The 15283-nt window shown below is 34.1% G+C and overlaps 2 protein-coding genes across 2 annotated transcripts; both read left to right on the top strand.

Annotated features, from left to right (window-relative positions):
* The first annotated feature begins 6307 nt into the window (after window positions 1–6307).
* On the top strand, window positions 6308–8404 carry LOC125818890 (receptor kinase-like protein Xa21). The gene is made up of 4 exons (XM_049498402.1): window positions 6308–6839; window positions 6927–6998; window positions 7068–7895; window positions 8058–8404. The coding sequence occupies exons 1-4, from the start codon at window positions 6308–6310 to the stop codon at window positions 8402–8404; spliced, it is 1779 nt and encodes a 592-aa protein (XP_049354359.1).
* A 2366-nt stretch (window positions 8405–10770) lies between these two features.
* On the top strand, window positions 10771–14330 carry LOC125818889 (probable LRR receptor-like serine/threonine-protein kinase At3g47570). The gene is made up of 2 exons (XM_049498401.1): window positions 10771–13819; window positions 13984–14330. Exons 1-2 carry the CDS (start codon window positions 10771–10773, stop codon window positions 14328–14330), a joined length of 3396 nt encoding a protein of 1131 aa, XP_049354358.1.
* Window positions 14331–15283: the final 953 nt, after the last annotated feature.

Below are 15283 nucleotides of genomic sequence, written 5' to 3'. Positions count from 1 at the left end.
TGTGGTATTTGACACAACAATCTATACACTTTGAAGAGACTTAGGTACACTTTGGAAGAAATTAAAAAAAAATTGTCTATATTTCTATTGTTTTTATCCTTTAGTATTAATATCACTTTTAGCTTCAGTTCATAACACTGATCACTAATTCTCCTTATATTTGTTTGTTGTTTACAGAAAGGAAATGTGTACAAATTGTTAGATCTTCTAATGGAGTTTACAACGAGAGAAGGGATGTTGAAATCTTCCCGGAGGTTGAAATCATCTGTAAAAGAACAAGTTGGACTTTAAGCAACTTTATTGATAACCATGATCATTTTCATGTTCTATGAAATTACATCATACCTATATTTGTTATTTCCTTTTTTTTTTTTATCAGATCTGATATTTCAAATCCTTGAATGAATTTTGCTGTAACGGTTTGTTCATTATGATAATTTATTTTAATATTATGTTGACATTAGATATTATTGTACGAAAATGCTTTGTTTGGGACCTAAAGCCGGTGATTTCTTCATACTTAAAGCTTTGAACATCTAGGTTATATATATTGGAAGCTCATATATATATATATATATATATATAAAACAATGGTTGTTGCATGACCTACCAATAAAAATAAATTTATTCATGTAAAAATCTAAGTTGCAAATAAAAACATTTTAATTTTCGTATTATATTCATGCTTTAGATAAGTTATTTTTTATTTTTTATGTATAATTATTATTATTTTAATTTTTTTCCTTGTTAGCATATTAAATATCATATTTTTTTCCTGTTGTTTTTAACACGTCATGAGATCAAAAGAGAATTATTAAGAAATTGCAATCGAAGTTTGTAATTGTAGATGTTTTGATCTAATATATATACAGGGCCGGCTCTTGCTTGATAAATTTAAGGCACATGCCTTTTGGGGGCCTCAATTTTTCATGAAGAAAAATTATGTGTTCATTTTTTTAATTAAAAAATAATTACTTTTGCTTAAAAAGTATAATTTTAAACAAATATATATTATTTTATTATTTTTAACGCCATTCAAATAGAAGAAATTAAGAAAACATTATTTTGTATGTTTACTTTCTCTTCGCTAACACTCGTATTATTTATCTTTTTAAAATTCTTTTGCACTTTCTTTTTAATTTTTTTTGATAAGTTAGAGTAATACACTGTCAAAAATATAAATTAATAGTCGAAAAAATTCAACAAAGTGACTTACAATTTTTCTTTTGTTTGTTTCTTCTTAAGTATTCAAGTATTACATAAACATATTAAAGTAGGGTTATATCAAGTTATCAATTTCTTGTATCAGATTTTATGGTTCTAATTCTTATTTTTATGTAAAGTTTGTCAATTTATTACTTATAGTATTATGTTAACAATTTATATAATGATTGCCTCAGTACAATAATATTTTTCAATGTTGAATTGATAAAATATTACTTAAAATTAATAATTAAAAACGATATTCGAAAAAAATCATTTTAAGAAAAGATATCAACTTATAATTTGCATTTAAAAAGTTTTAAAAAATAAACAGCTATATTTGATATTTATATAAATTTTAGGCCTCAATTAAAATTTCGTTTTAGGCCTCAAATTACATTGAGCCGCCCCTGTATATATACTCAACAGTTAACACAATATACCGCTAGGAGTGTAAATCACATCTAGCCAACCGTTTGATGCAATGTTAATTAATTTTGTTTATCTTTGGTTGCATGTTGTATTATTGTTGGTTTGGCAATTTGCGTTTTAAAGAAAATTATTAGCTTATAGACTTCACAATTTATAATGTGTTTTAGTTTCTATTTGAGGAATCAATTATTGAATAGGCAGTGAGAAAATCGCCTTTCGTGATTCAAGTAGTAAGCTCGGATACATGATTGAGAAAGGAATTTTTCAAGTGCAATTTGCAATTTTTTACTATTCTTAACATCTCATTATAAATAATTTTTTTATTTGATTAAATATAGTTCTTACAAAATATAACACGATAATCATGTTCCAATTTAACATCTATCAGTAGTTCAATACAAACTTTATAAAATAGAAATATAATTAAAAATTAAACTAATCTAACAGTTTCTTAAAATTCATCCTTTAACTATAATTCTCCAAATTAAGAAATCTGCAATCTGAGATGAGAGTTTTAAATAAATTTTACCTCTTTCAAGTGTTTGATCTTCATGACATCATAAATATTGAAAGGGTGTCACTCATTAATGATTTTAATTTTTGTGAAATTAAGAAGGGGGTGACAATTTAAAATAATGTGGAATTATCTTATATCTGAGTATACGAGAAATCACATTTTAAATGTCTAAACTACTTATAGATTTGCTATAGATAAAGAAGAGTTTATTCTTATATGCACAAGTATATCATTCTTTAATACCAAATTTCTAACAATCCATCATTATATTGAGGGCCTTCAAAAGCAATAATCATTCTATTAAATACTAATATTATAATTTTGTGAAAGACAAAATTAAATACAATCATAATCGTAATAAATATTATATTAGATATAAATATATCATAATATTTGTTGCATCTATACCACATATCTGTTCTTAAAAATACAAACAATAAACTCTCTAAATATTGTGCAAGCCTAAGTTAGCAAGTTAAATTTTTTAGGTTTACATAAACAACCTACCGATTACAACTCATGAAACACCTAGACTATTGTAAAAAATAATATATATATATATAATATTTGAATGAATTAACATGGGACGCACGTGTAATACACGAGTCCAAAACTAGTATATATATAGTCGTAAGTCGTTCATACTACTTGGAGTCATATACTGTTTGTTCTTCAGAGTCTTTAATATGTTTTGAATGTTTGAATAATATTAAGATATATAATTAAAGATCAAACCTGAGGGCAGGAAAGGTCATTGTATGTTCTTATGGGTTTCCGGTATTAAAATAACTTTGCATAACTTATGCGGAGTTTAATATCAGAAATCAACGTTGTATTATTTATTCAGAGAATACGTTAGTTACTAAATTTTACACTCAAAACTAGACATTGAATAAGTAATTTTTTACATTCTTTAAACCAAACGCACCCCGTAAGTAGTTAAGTCAAGGTTGTGAATAATATAGGATGAAATATAATAATAGTTTGCTTATAGGAGTACTAATTATTTAATGTAGCTTAATAATTAGGGAATCTCAATAACTTGTGTTAGAATAATATGATTGTATGACATCGGAACTGTAGCCAATTAGAGGAGAAAAAAGATTCTGGTGGAAAAATAATATTCTACACCAAGGATTGTTATATAATGGTGTAACTTTGGCAACAAAACATATAGTAAAACATATGGAGGAGCACATTTTCTTATTGATTCTTGTCTTTTTCTCCGCTTTTATATCAGCTGCACCCTCAAATGAGACAGACCAAGAAGCTCTACTAGCTTTTCAAAATCTTATTACAAGTCCCAATCATTTTTTGGCCAATAATTGGACCAAGAATGCGTCTTTTTGCTCTTGGTTCGGTGTCATGTGCAGTTCAAAAAGGCAACGGGTTGTAGCCTTGAATCTTCCTAATTTACAACTTCAAGGCACAATTTCCCCTTCTTTGGCCAATTTGTCCTTTCTCAGAGAGCTCAATCTCGAGAACAACTTATTCCATGGGGGCATCCCTTATGGGCTTGGCCACTTGCCTCGCTTGGGTGTGATTGATGTTAAAAACAATCAGCTCAACGGAAGTATACCAACAAGTCTATTTCAAAACCGTAGAGTTCAAGTAATTTCATTGGCTTTCAATGAACTCAGTGGTGAAATGTGGAGAGGGCCATGGTATGTACCTGAACTCAGAGTCTTAAATCTCAGGAATAATAGCCTCACAGGTATAATTCCTCCTGCTATTGGAAATGCCACAAAGTTGCTGAACTTTAGTTTGTCTGTTAATAGAATCAACGGCAACATTCCTAAGGAGATCGGTAATCTAAGCCAACTTATAGAGTTGCATTCGTTCAATAATCAATTAACAGGTTCCATTCCAGCAACACTGTTTAATATTTCGTCGCTAATTAGAGCATCTCTGGCAAGCAATAGCCTTTCTGGTCCTCTCTTACTTGATGAAGGGAATATTGTGTCAAATCTGAAGTATCTAAGTATATCTAAGAACCAAATTTCTGGTTGCATTCCTTCTAACATATGCCAACTCACAGAGCTCAAAATTTTGTCCATATCTTATAACAATATGATTGGAAACATACCCAGAAATATTGGTTGTTTATCCAAAATCGAGGAGTTTTATATTGGAAATAATCCAATAACAGGGACTATTCCCACTTCATTGGGTAATATTTCCACTCTGCGGAATCTTTATTGTGGAAACAGTCGCATAGTGGGGCAAATTCCAAAGGATATTTTTAACCTATCTTCTTTGGAAATGATTGATTGCAGCTACAGTAACCTCTCAGGTAGAATTCCAACCACATCAGATCTTCATGTTCAGAACCTTAAAGAACTTTTCTTGGGACACAATGAGCTGGAAGGGGAAATTCCATTGTTCATAACAAATGCTTCCAAGCTTGAACCATGTAAATATGAAGAGTTCCTATTTTTCTCAATGCAAGTTGATTGACTATCAAGGCCACCCCACCCCACCCTCTTTTGGAAAGGTATTAGGAAGTAAGGGTAAGTGTGGGACTGCTGCAAGTGACTCAAGTGAAGTGGACAGGTTCTTTTTCCTTTACCTGCTTATTTTCCATCTTTTCATCTGTTTTCACATTAATCTACTTGATACTTATTTTCCTCCTCCATATTAATCTGCTTTCACATTTTTGAAATAATGTAGTCTATCCTTTTCAACAATTTACATATATAGTGGAGTATAATTTTGATCTTTGGCAAGACCACACACACAGAAAACATTCTATTTCCAGTGCATAGTAACAGCATGGAGAAGCACATTTTTTTATTGACTCTTCTCTTTCTAGTTCAATTTTCTATATCAATTGCTTCCTCAAATGATATGGACCAAGAAGCTCTACTAGCTTTTCAAAATCTTATTACAAATCCGAATCATTTTTTGGCCAATAATTGGACCAAAAATACTTCTCTTTGCTCTTGGTTTGGTGTCACTTGCAGTTCAAAAACGCAAAGGGTTGTGGCCTTGGCTCCTCCTAATTTGCAACTTCAAGGCACAATATCCCCGTCTTTGGCCAATTTGTCCTTTCTCAGAGAGCTCAATCTCGAGAATAACTTATTCCATGGTGGCATACCATACAGTCTTGGCCAATTGCCTCGCTTGCGAGTGATTAATGTTCGAAACAATCAACTAGAAGGAAGTATTCCGACAAGTCTATTTCAACACCAGAGAGTTCAAATCATTTCATTGGCTTACAATAAACTCAGTGGTGAAATGTGGAAAGGGCCATGGTATGTACCCCAACTCAGAGTCCTCAAGTCTCAGGAATAATAGCCTCACAGGTATAATCCCTTCTTCTGTTGGAAATGCCACAAAGTTGCTGAACTTCAGTTTGTCTGGGAATAGAATCAATGGTATCATTCCAACTGAGATTGGTAATCTTAGCCACCTTATAGAGTTGCATTTGTTCAATAATCAATTAGCAGGTTCCATTCCAGCAACACTGTTTAATATTTCGTCGCTAATTAGAGCATCTCTGGCAAGCAATAGCCTTTCTGGTCCTCTCTTACTTGATGAAGGGAATATTGTGTCAAATCTGAAGTATCTAAGTATATCTAAGAACCAAATTTCTGGTTGCATTCCTTCTAACATATGCCAACTCACAGAGCTCAAAATTTTGTCCATATCTTATAACAATATGATTGGAAACATACCCAGAAATATTGGTTGTTTATCCATAATCGAGGAGTTTTATATTGGAAATAATCCAATAACAGGGACTATTCCCACTTCATTGGGTAATATTTCCACTCTGCGGAATCTTTATTGTGGAAACAGTCGCATAGTGGAGCAAATTCCAAAGGATATTTTTAACCTATCTTCTTTGGAAATGATTGATTGCAGCTACAGTAACCTCTCAGGTAGAATTCCAACCACATCAGGTCTTCATGTTCAGAACCTTAAAAGAACTTTTCTTGGGACACAATGAGCTGGAAGGGGAAATTCCATTGTTCATAACAAATGCTTCCAAGCTTGAGATATTGGGGCTAGAAAATAACTTTCTCACAGGCACTATTCCTACTAATTTGGGGAATCTTCGTGCTGCAAGAACTGTTCCTACATGATAATCAACTTACCAATGAACCAAGAGAGCATGAGTTGCAATTCTTCAATTCTTTGGCGGACTGTAGGATGCTGCGATATCTACAAGTGGGTTTCAATCCGTTGAATGGCGGTCTGCCCGATTCTATTGGGAATCTTTCATCTACTATTGAAAACTTTCATATAGAAGATGCACACATCAATGACCCCATCCCCAGGGGCTTACTCAACATGAGCGGTCTAATAGCCCTGAGCCTTGGAGAAAACAACTTGGCGGGAAGTATTCCTTCTGATGTTGTTAAGCTTGAACAACTCCAAGGTCTGTATGTAAATAACAATAAATTGCAGGGACATATTCCAGAGGCAGTATGCCATTTATCTAATTTGGTTCAATTAAGTCTGGGTGGTAATGAGCTCTTTGGATTAATTCCAGAATGTTTAGGAAATCTTAGCATGCTACAAGCCATTATATTGAGTTCTAACAAATTTTCATCCAAGATTCCTTTGAGCATGTGGAAGATGAGTAGTCTTCTCTATCTAATCATGTCACAAAATTCTATAGAGGGAGAAGTTCCACAGGATATTGGAGGACTGAAGGCCATTGTAGGACTAGATCTTTCTGGTAACCACTTTTCAGGCGTGATACCAAGCCAATTGGGGGACCTCCAAAACATGAATACTCTTGACCTGTCAAACAATTCATTTTCAGGCTCAATTCCATTATCCTTTGCCAACTTGATAAGCTTAGAATACTTGGATTTGTCTTTAAATGTGTTGTCAGGTACTATTCCCAAGTCTTTGGAATAGCTATCATACCTTAAAAGCATTAATGTTTCATTTAATGATTTAGAAGATGTAATACCCAGTGGTGGTGTGTTTGCGAATTCCACTCTGCAATCATTTATTGGGAACAAAGGTCTATGTGGAATGCACATAATGGAGATTCCTGCTTGTGCTATCACTACAACTGGACAACAATCAAAGTCTAAGAAGCTTGTGCTTAAAATTGTTATTCCAGTGGTTGCTGCTTCTTTTCTGATATTTTTGTTTGCTATAGTTTGGATAATGAAACGACGGAAGAAAGCAAACTCCAAAGATGTGGAAAAGGTACCGGAGATCAGGACTTATCAATTAGTTTCTTATCACGAGATTCAACAAGCAACAAATAATTTTGATGGATCCAATTTAATTGGTGTGGGAGGTTCGGGCTCTGTGTACAAAGGTACATTATCTAGTGGAACTGTGGTGGCAATAAAGGTACTTGATTTGCAAAATGAAGAAGTATGCAAGAGGTTTGATACTGAATGTGAAGTGATGAGAAATGTTAGGCACAGAAATCTTATTCCAGTGATTACTACTTGTTCTAGTGAATACATAAGAGCCTTTGTTCTACAGTATATGCCCAGTGGAAGTCTTGAGCGTTGGTTGTACATAGAAGATTGCCACTTGAACCTTCTTCAAAGAGTCACCATAATACTTGATGTGGCTCAGGCAATTGAATATCTACACCACGGTCATGATACTCCAATAGTTCATTGCGACCTAAAGCCGGCCAATGTTCTTTTGGACGAAGAAATGGTGGCACATGTCGGTGATTTTGGGATCTCAAAAATATTAGCTGCAAGCAAGTCCATGGCACATACTGAGACATTAGGCACTCTTGGTTACATTGCACCAGGTACGTACACTAGTCTCATTCCTTTTCACTTATCATTAACCTTTTCTCTAATCAAAATTAAGCTCTTTCGATTTCTAGAAATATATAAAAATCAAGTCTTTGATTGTGAAAAACAATTATTATCTTTCGACTATAATTTATAATTTTTTCATTCTTCTAAAGAATATGGCTTGGAAGGAAGAGTGTCCAGTAGTGGTGATGTTTACAGCTATGGCATCATGATGATAGAGGTATTGACAAAAAGAAGACCAACTGATGACGAGATATTCAATGAAAATCTTGGCTTGAGACAGTGGATAAGACAATCATTTCCCAAGACAATTATGGAAGTTGTGGATGTCAATTTTATTCATGAGGAAGAACATTTCAATTCAAAAAGTGAAATATGCATAGGCTCCATGATGGAATTGGCTTTGGATTGCACAAAGGAAATGCCAGAGTCAAGGATAACAATGAGAGACGTAGTCAAGAGGCTTGACAAAATTAAGAACACATATTTGGGAACATAGAAATTAGCATCTTTTAAAGTGGTGTTCTTTTTTAGTTGCAAGTTAATATGTTGATCAGCTTTTTCTGTTTAAATGGTTTATAAGGAATGAAGTTCGAGGATTAAAATGGAGCAAGGTTGGGATGGAGTACCAAAATGAAATTTTGGTGTAAGTTAGAGGGGCTATCTATGTATTTGACCTTGTGCGAATGTATGTGTGTCTTGCTGTTCACATGGGTTCTATCAAACAGCTATAAATTTGAATACATTCCATGTTGTAGTTAATTTTTAAAATGTTATACAGCACAAAACTGAGCTGTGTTGATATGCAAATAAAGTATAAATAAAGGAAAGGATCCAATAATTTTCTGATTTGTCTTCGCATGTTACTATAGAGAGTTGGATATTATTGCCTTGAGGTGACCTGGTTGTGGTAAATCTTTTGCATAAACTTGAGTCGATGTTTATGTTTATTCAAGTTGGTCACCTTTTCCCAAGCTTTGGTAGACAAAATTATCGGTATTGATATATGTGTGGTGATAAGATGTAGCAGATACCCGCAAAATTAGTCAAGCCTGATAAAAAGAAGTTGTTAATCTTCATAAATGTTTGAGAAGGAACTAACCTGCTGCATAGTATGGATGAACATCAGGACCAACTGGACATTAAAAACTTCAAAGAACGTTTACTTCATGTGAACCCTCAACTGAAGGACATATTGTCTTCATATTTACTGCAATTCTGCAAGTCAACCACGGACAAGTTGCCATTCGAGTCATTAGAAACTTTGTTTTATATTTATAAAATCACTCAACTTAAGCCTTTGTATCGACAAAATCACTCAACCAAAATTATCATTAAAAAAATTCATAATATGTATTAATTGACAATGACAAAAAGATGGGAAGTAATCTAATTTTTGGAAACATAATATTCGAAAGTAACTGCGGATGAAAGTGGTATTTACTGTATATAGATTGATTTCAAACTTTTAACATATAATTTTTACTTCTTTCCAAGTGTAGTTTCATGGTAAACACAAGTTGTAACAAGATTGGGTAAAAATGTAAACCTACAGCTGCAGAAGCAGGAATAATAACACCGAAAACAATATTATTTTCATAAAGTCCATGCCTTGAAATAGGCTCACGAATATCATTGGAGGAGCAGCAATGATAAATACATCTTGACATTGAATTTGATCAACACAAAAATGATGAACTGACTCTCGTACTTCAAACGCCCTTTTCTTTATTAGTGTGCTGAGCACGAATGATGAGTTTTGACTTTAGTTTTGTAACTCAAGTGTAATGTTGGGAAGCTTGCAAGAAAATTATTGATTTATTCCTTTTTGGAGAAATGATTTTCAATGAATACTATTTGTTTTATGTGTGTGAAATCGGATCGATAGACATTTGAGCAATTAGGGAAACTTGAGGAAGAACATCTAGTTTTTGTTGAAGAAGAAAAGAACAGAGTTTTGTGAGGTAAAGCAAGTTGCCCATGAGGCCCTGATATTGCCCAAACATTGCGGAATTGATCCTTCAAGTTGTTTCTCGCCAAATCTAGCATTACCAATGATATCAAATTGCAAATAGACGAAGGAATTTCTTCATTGAGATTATTATGGGATATGAAGAAGAATCTTGTGGAATAGGTGTGAACCTTGAAGCAAATTGGATCAAGAATCAACAGTATCTACAAATTGATTCCCATTGACTTGGCTTATGGACAACTTGTCTGAACTGCATGGATTTTCATTGACTTAGATCTGATTCTATCTTTCTCAACGCAAGTTGATTGGACTATCAAGGCCATTATAATTATTTCAATATCTTTTACACCGTCAGTTCACAGACCCCCCCACCCCCACTTAAAAGATTGACTCTTAATATTAAGTAAAGATCTGTGTAAATATAGTAAGTTTATATTGTATTTGTCAGAGATGTAATATTCTATTAGATATTGTAGGATATGTTAATATAATATTCTGAGATTTTAGGAGTAGGAGACTAAACTCATGTATATATATTCTTCCTTCATGTAATGAGATAACAGATCAAATTCTTATCTCTGTTTTTATACTTGACAATATAGCAAGATTAATTTCTTCTTTCTGTTATGAGTTAGCTACTATTGTCAACTATCAAGTGAAGTGGACAGATTCTTTTTCCTTTTGCTACTTATTTTACTCCTTTTGATGTGTTTTCACATTACTCTTTTTACTACTTATTTGATCTGTTCAGACATTAATCTTCTCACTACTTATTTTCCTCCTCCGTCTTAATCTGTTTTCATATTTTCAAAATATTGTGGAGCAACTTTGATCTTTGGCAAGACCACACACATAAATTAATTCAAGTTCCCTTTCCAGTGCATAGTAACAACATGAAGAAGCACATTTTTATATTGACTCTTCTCTTTCTAGTTCAATTTTCTATATCAATTGCCTCCTCAAATGAGACGGACCAAGAAGCTCTACTAGCTTTCCAAAATCTTATTACAAGTCCGAGTCATTTTTTGGCCAATAATTGGACCAAAAATACTTCTTTTTGCTCTTGGTTTGGTGTCACTTGCACTCCAAAAAGGCAAAGGGTTGTGGCCTTGACTCTTCCTGATTTACAACTTCAAGGCACAATTTCCCCGTCTTTGGCCAATTTGTCCTTTCTCAGCGTGCTCAATCTCCGGAACAACAACTTCCATGGCGGCATCCCTTACGGACTTGGCCACTTGCCTCGCTTGCGAGTGATTGATTTTCAAAACAATCAGCTCCAAGAAAGTATTCCAACAAGTCTATTTCAACACCAGAGAGTTCAAATCATTTCATTGGCTTTCAATAAACTCGGTGGTGAAATGTGGAAAGGGCCATGGTATGTACCTGAACTCACAGTTTTAAATCTCAGGAACAATAGCCTCACAGGTATAATACCTCCTTCTATTGGAAATGCCACAAAGTTGCTGAACTTCAGTTTGTATGGGAATAGAGTCGGCGGGAACATTCCAAAGGAAATCGGTAATCTCAGCCAACTTGAATTTTTCTCCTTGTTCGATAATCAATTAACAGGTTCTATTCCTGCAGCACTATTTAATATCTCCTCACTTCTTGTCACATCTCTAGCATTCAATAGCCTTTCCGGCCCTTTCTTGCTTGATGAAGGGAACGTTGTGTCAAATCTAGAGTCATTAACTATATCTAACAACCAAATTTCTGGTTACATTCCTTCCAACATTTGCCAACTCACAAAGCTCAAAGCGTTGTCCATATCTTTCAACAAGATAACTGGAGGAATACCCAAAAATATTGGTTGTTTATCCAATCTTGAGGAGCTTTATATTGGTGACAATCCAATAAAAGGGACTATTCCCGCATCATTGGGAAATATTTCCACTCTGCAAAATCTTTATTGTGGAAGCAATCACTTGGAGGGGCCAATTCCTCCAGAATTGGGGAAGCTATCAAATTTGAGGCAAATTAGCTTTGTCCAAAATAATAATCTCATAGGTCAGATTCCAAAGGCTATATTTAATATATCTTCTTTGGAAATAATCGATTTCAGTTACAATAACCTCTCGGGGAGACTTCCAACCACTACAGGTCTTCATCTTCCAAACCTTAACGAACTTTTCTTGGGAGTCAATAAGATCAAAGGGGAAATTCCATTGTTCATATCAAACGCTTCCAAGCTTGAGATACTGGGGCTAAACAGGAACTTTCTCACAGGCAATATTCCTACTAATTTAGGAAATCTTCGTGACCTGCGACGCTTATATTTAGATGGTAATCAACTTACCAATGAACCAAATAATCATGAGTTGCAATTCTTTAATTCTTTAGTGGACTGTAGGAAGCTGCAATATCTAACAGTGGGTAACAATCCATTAAATGGTATTTTGCCCGATACTATTGGAAATCTTTCATCTACTATTGAATCAATTCACATGGGAAATGCACAAATTAGTGGCCTCATTCCCACAGGTATAGGAAACATAAGCGGTCTAATGTCGCTAGCTTTTGTGGAAAACAACTTGATGGGAACCATTCCGTCTGAAGTCGGTAAGCTTGAACATCTCCAAGGTCTGTATCTATATAGCAACAAATTGCAAGGGAATATTCCAGAGGTAGTTTGTCATTTATCTTATTTGGTTACATTATCTTTGCATGTTAATGAGCTCTCTGGGGTGATCCCAAAATGTTTAGAAAATCTTACCACTCTACGAGTTCTTTCATTGAGTTCTAACAAATTTTCATCAAAGCTTCCTTTGAGTCTTTGGAAGATGAGTGGCCTTCTCTATCTTTTCATGTCACAAAATTCTATAGAGGGAGAAGTTCCACAGGACATTGGAGGATTGAAGGCCATTGTAAAACTAGATCTTTCTGGTAACCACTTTTCCGGCATGATACCAAGCCAATTGGGGGACCTCCAAAACATGAAAGTTCTTGACCTGTCAAACAATTCATTTTCAGGCTCAATTCCCTTATCCTTTGCCAATTTGATAAGTCTAGAATACTTGAATTTGTCTTTCAACGCATTGTCAGGTACTATTCCTAAGTCTTTGGAAAAGCTTTCATACCTTAAAAGCATCAATGTCTCATTTAATGATTTAGATGGTGAGATACCTAGTGGTGGTGTGTTTTCAAATTCCACTTTGCAATCATTTCTTGGGAACAAAGGTCTATGTGGAGTACACATATTGGAGATTCCTGCTTGTGCTATCACTAATCCTAGAAAACAATCAAAGTCTAAGGAGCTTGTGCTGAAAATTGTTATTCCAGTGGTTACTTCATCCTTTCTGATATTATTGGTTGTGTCAGCTTGGATAATAATGAAACAAAAGATGAAAGGAAAGTCCAAAGACGTGGAAAAGGTACCAGAGATCAGGACTTATCAATTGGTTTCTTATCATGAAATTCAACGAGCAACAAATAATTTTGATGGATCCAATTTGATCGGTACGGGAGGTTCTGGCTCTGTGTACAAAGGTACATTATCTAGTGGAACTGTGGTGGCAATAAAGGTTCTCGATTTGCAAAATGAGGAAGTATGCAAGAGGTTTGATACTGAATGTGAAGTGATGAGAAATGTTAGGCACAGAAACCTTATTTCAGTGATTACTACTTGTTCTAGTGAATACATAAGAGCCTTTGTTCTACAGTATATGCCCAATGGAAGTCTTGATAATTGGTTGTACAAAGAAGATTGCCACTTGAACCTTCTTCAAAGAGTCAACATAATGCTTGATGTGGCTGTGGCAATTGAATATCTACACCACGGTCATGATACTCCAATAGTTCATTGCGACCTAAAGCCAGCCAACATTCTTTTGGATGAAGAAATGGTGGCACATGTTGGTGATTTTGGCATCTCTAAAATATTAGCTGTAAGCAAGTCCATGGTACATACTGAGACATTAGGCACTTTTGGTTACATTGCACCAGGTACGTACACTAGTTTCGTTCTTTTTCACTTATCATTAACCCTTTCTCTTATCAGAACTAAGCTCTTCCGAATTCTGGAACTAAACAGAAACCAAGTCTTTCATTGTACAAAACAATTATTATCTTCCGATTGTAATTTATTTTTCATTTTCATTCTTCTAAAGAATATGGCTTGGAAGGAGTAGTGTCCATTAGTGGTGATGTTTACAGCTATGGCATCATGATGATGGAGGTATTGACAAAAAGAAGACCAACTGAAGACGAGATATTCAACGAAAATCTTGGCTTGAGGCAGTGGATAAGACGAGCATTTCCCGGGACAATTATGGAAGTCGTAGATGCCAATCTTTTTCATGAGAAAGAATCTGTCAATTTCAAAAGTGAAATATGCATAGCCTCCATGATGGAATTGGCTTTGGATTGCACAAAGGAAATGTCAGAGACAAGGATAACTATGAGAGACGTAGTCAAGAGGCTTAACAAAATCAAAAACACATTTTTAGGAACATAGAAATTAGCATCTCTTAAAGTGGTGTTCTTTTTTAGTGGCAAGTTAATATGTTTTTTGTAATCAGTTTTTTTATGTTTAAATAATGGTTCATAATGAATGAAGTTGGGGGATTAAGATGGAACAATGGTTAGATGGGAGTTCGACAGCAAAACGGACACTTTTTAAATTCTGATCACCAAAAGGGACACTCTCTAAAAACACACATCAAAACGGACAGTTGACCATTTATGGGCATACTATAACTACCATATTTTAACACCGTCATCCCCGTTAACTCCAAATCCATCAAAAGTAATATTACACAAACTTTAAAGGTAGTTCGCCTACAAATGAGCAAACTACAATTATTTTTATTAACTTCTTACGTGAATCTATATCTCTTTTTTCCTCACGTGAAGCTATCTCTCTTTCTTCAACTATAAGTATGAGTTATTCACTCCACATTTTCTCATTCATCTTCTACTATTTTATACTTTATATTTTGATTTTTGAAATTTGATAGTCATGTCCCAACAATTCGGAAAGTGTGTATATTCAATTGAACCAAATGTTTGTAAATGCAAAGAGTATTGTAAAATGAAAACATAGAGGACTCCAAGAAATTCCCGTCGTAAGTTTTGGAGTTGTGCTCGTTCAAAGGTAAAAAAAAAAAAAAAGAGTAAGTTGTTCACTTCAAAATATTTGGGTATTCGCTTGTTTTGTTATTTTAGGAAAATGATGGATGCGATTATTTTTTGTGGGCAGAAAACATGCTCATAAATGAAACTAACACCATTCTTTCAAGGGTGAGGAGACCCAGCTCTTTCGACGATTATATAACTTCCCACATCAATATGAAATTTGTAGAAGATAGAGATCTTATAAGGACATTGCTAAAAGAATCAGAAGAAAAACAAAGTCAGTTTAAGAATAATGAAACTCAGCATGAGAATTGTATTTTGAAAGAAAATTGA

This window comes from Solanum verrucosum, unplaced genomic scaffold (genome assembly GCF_900185275.1).
Source record: "Solanum verrucosum unplaced genomic scaffold, falcon-dt-bn FXZP01000252.1, whole genome shotgun sequence".
NCBI classification, from domain to species: Eukaryota; Viridiplantae; Streptophyta; class Magnoliopsida; order Solanales; family Solanaceae; genus Solanum; species Solanum verrucosum.
This window is presented reverse-complemented; position numbering and strand designations above follow the sequence as displayed.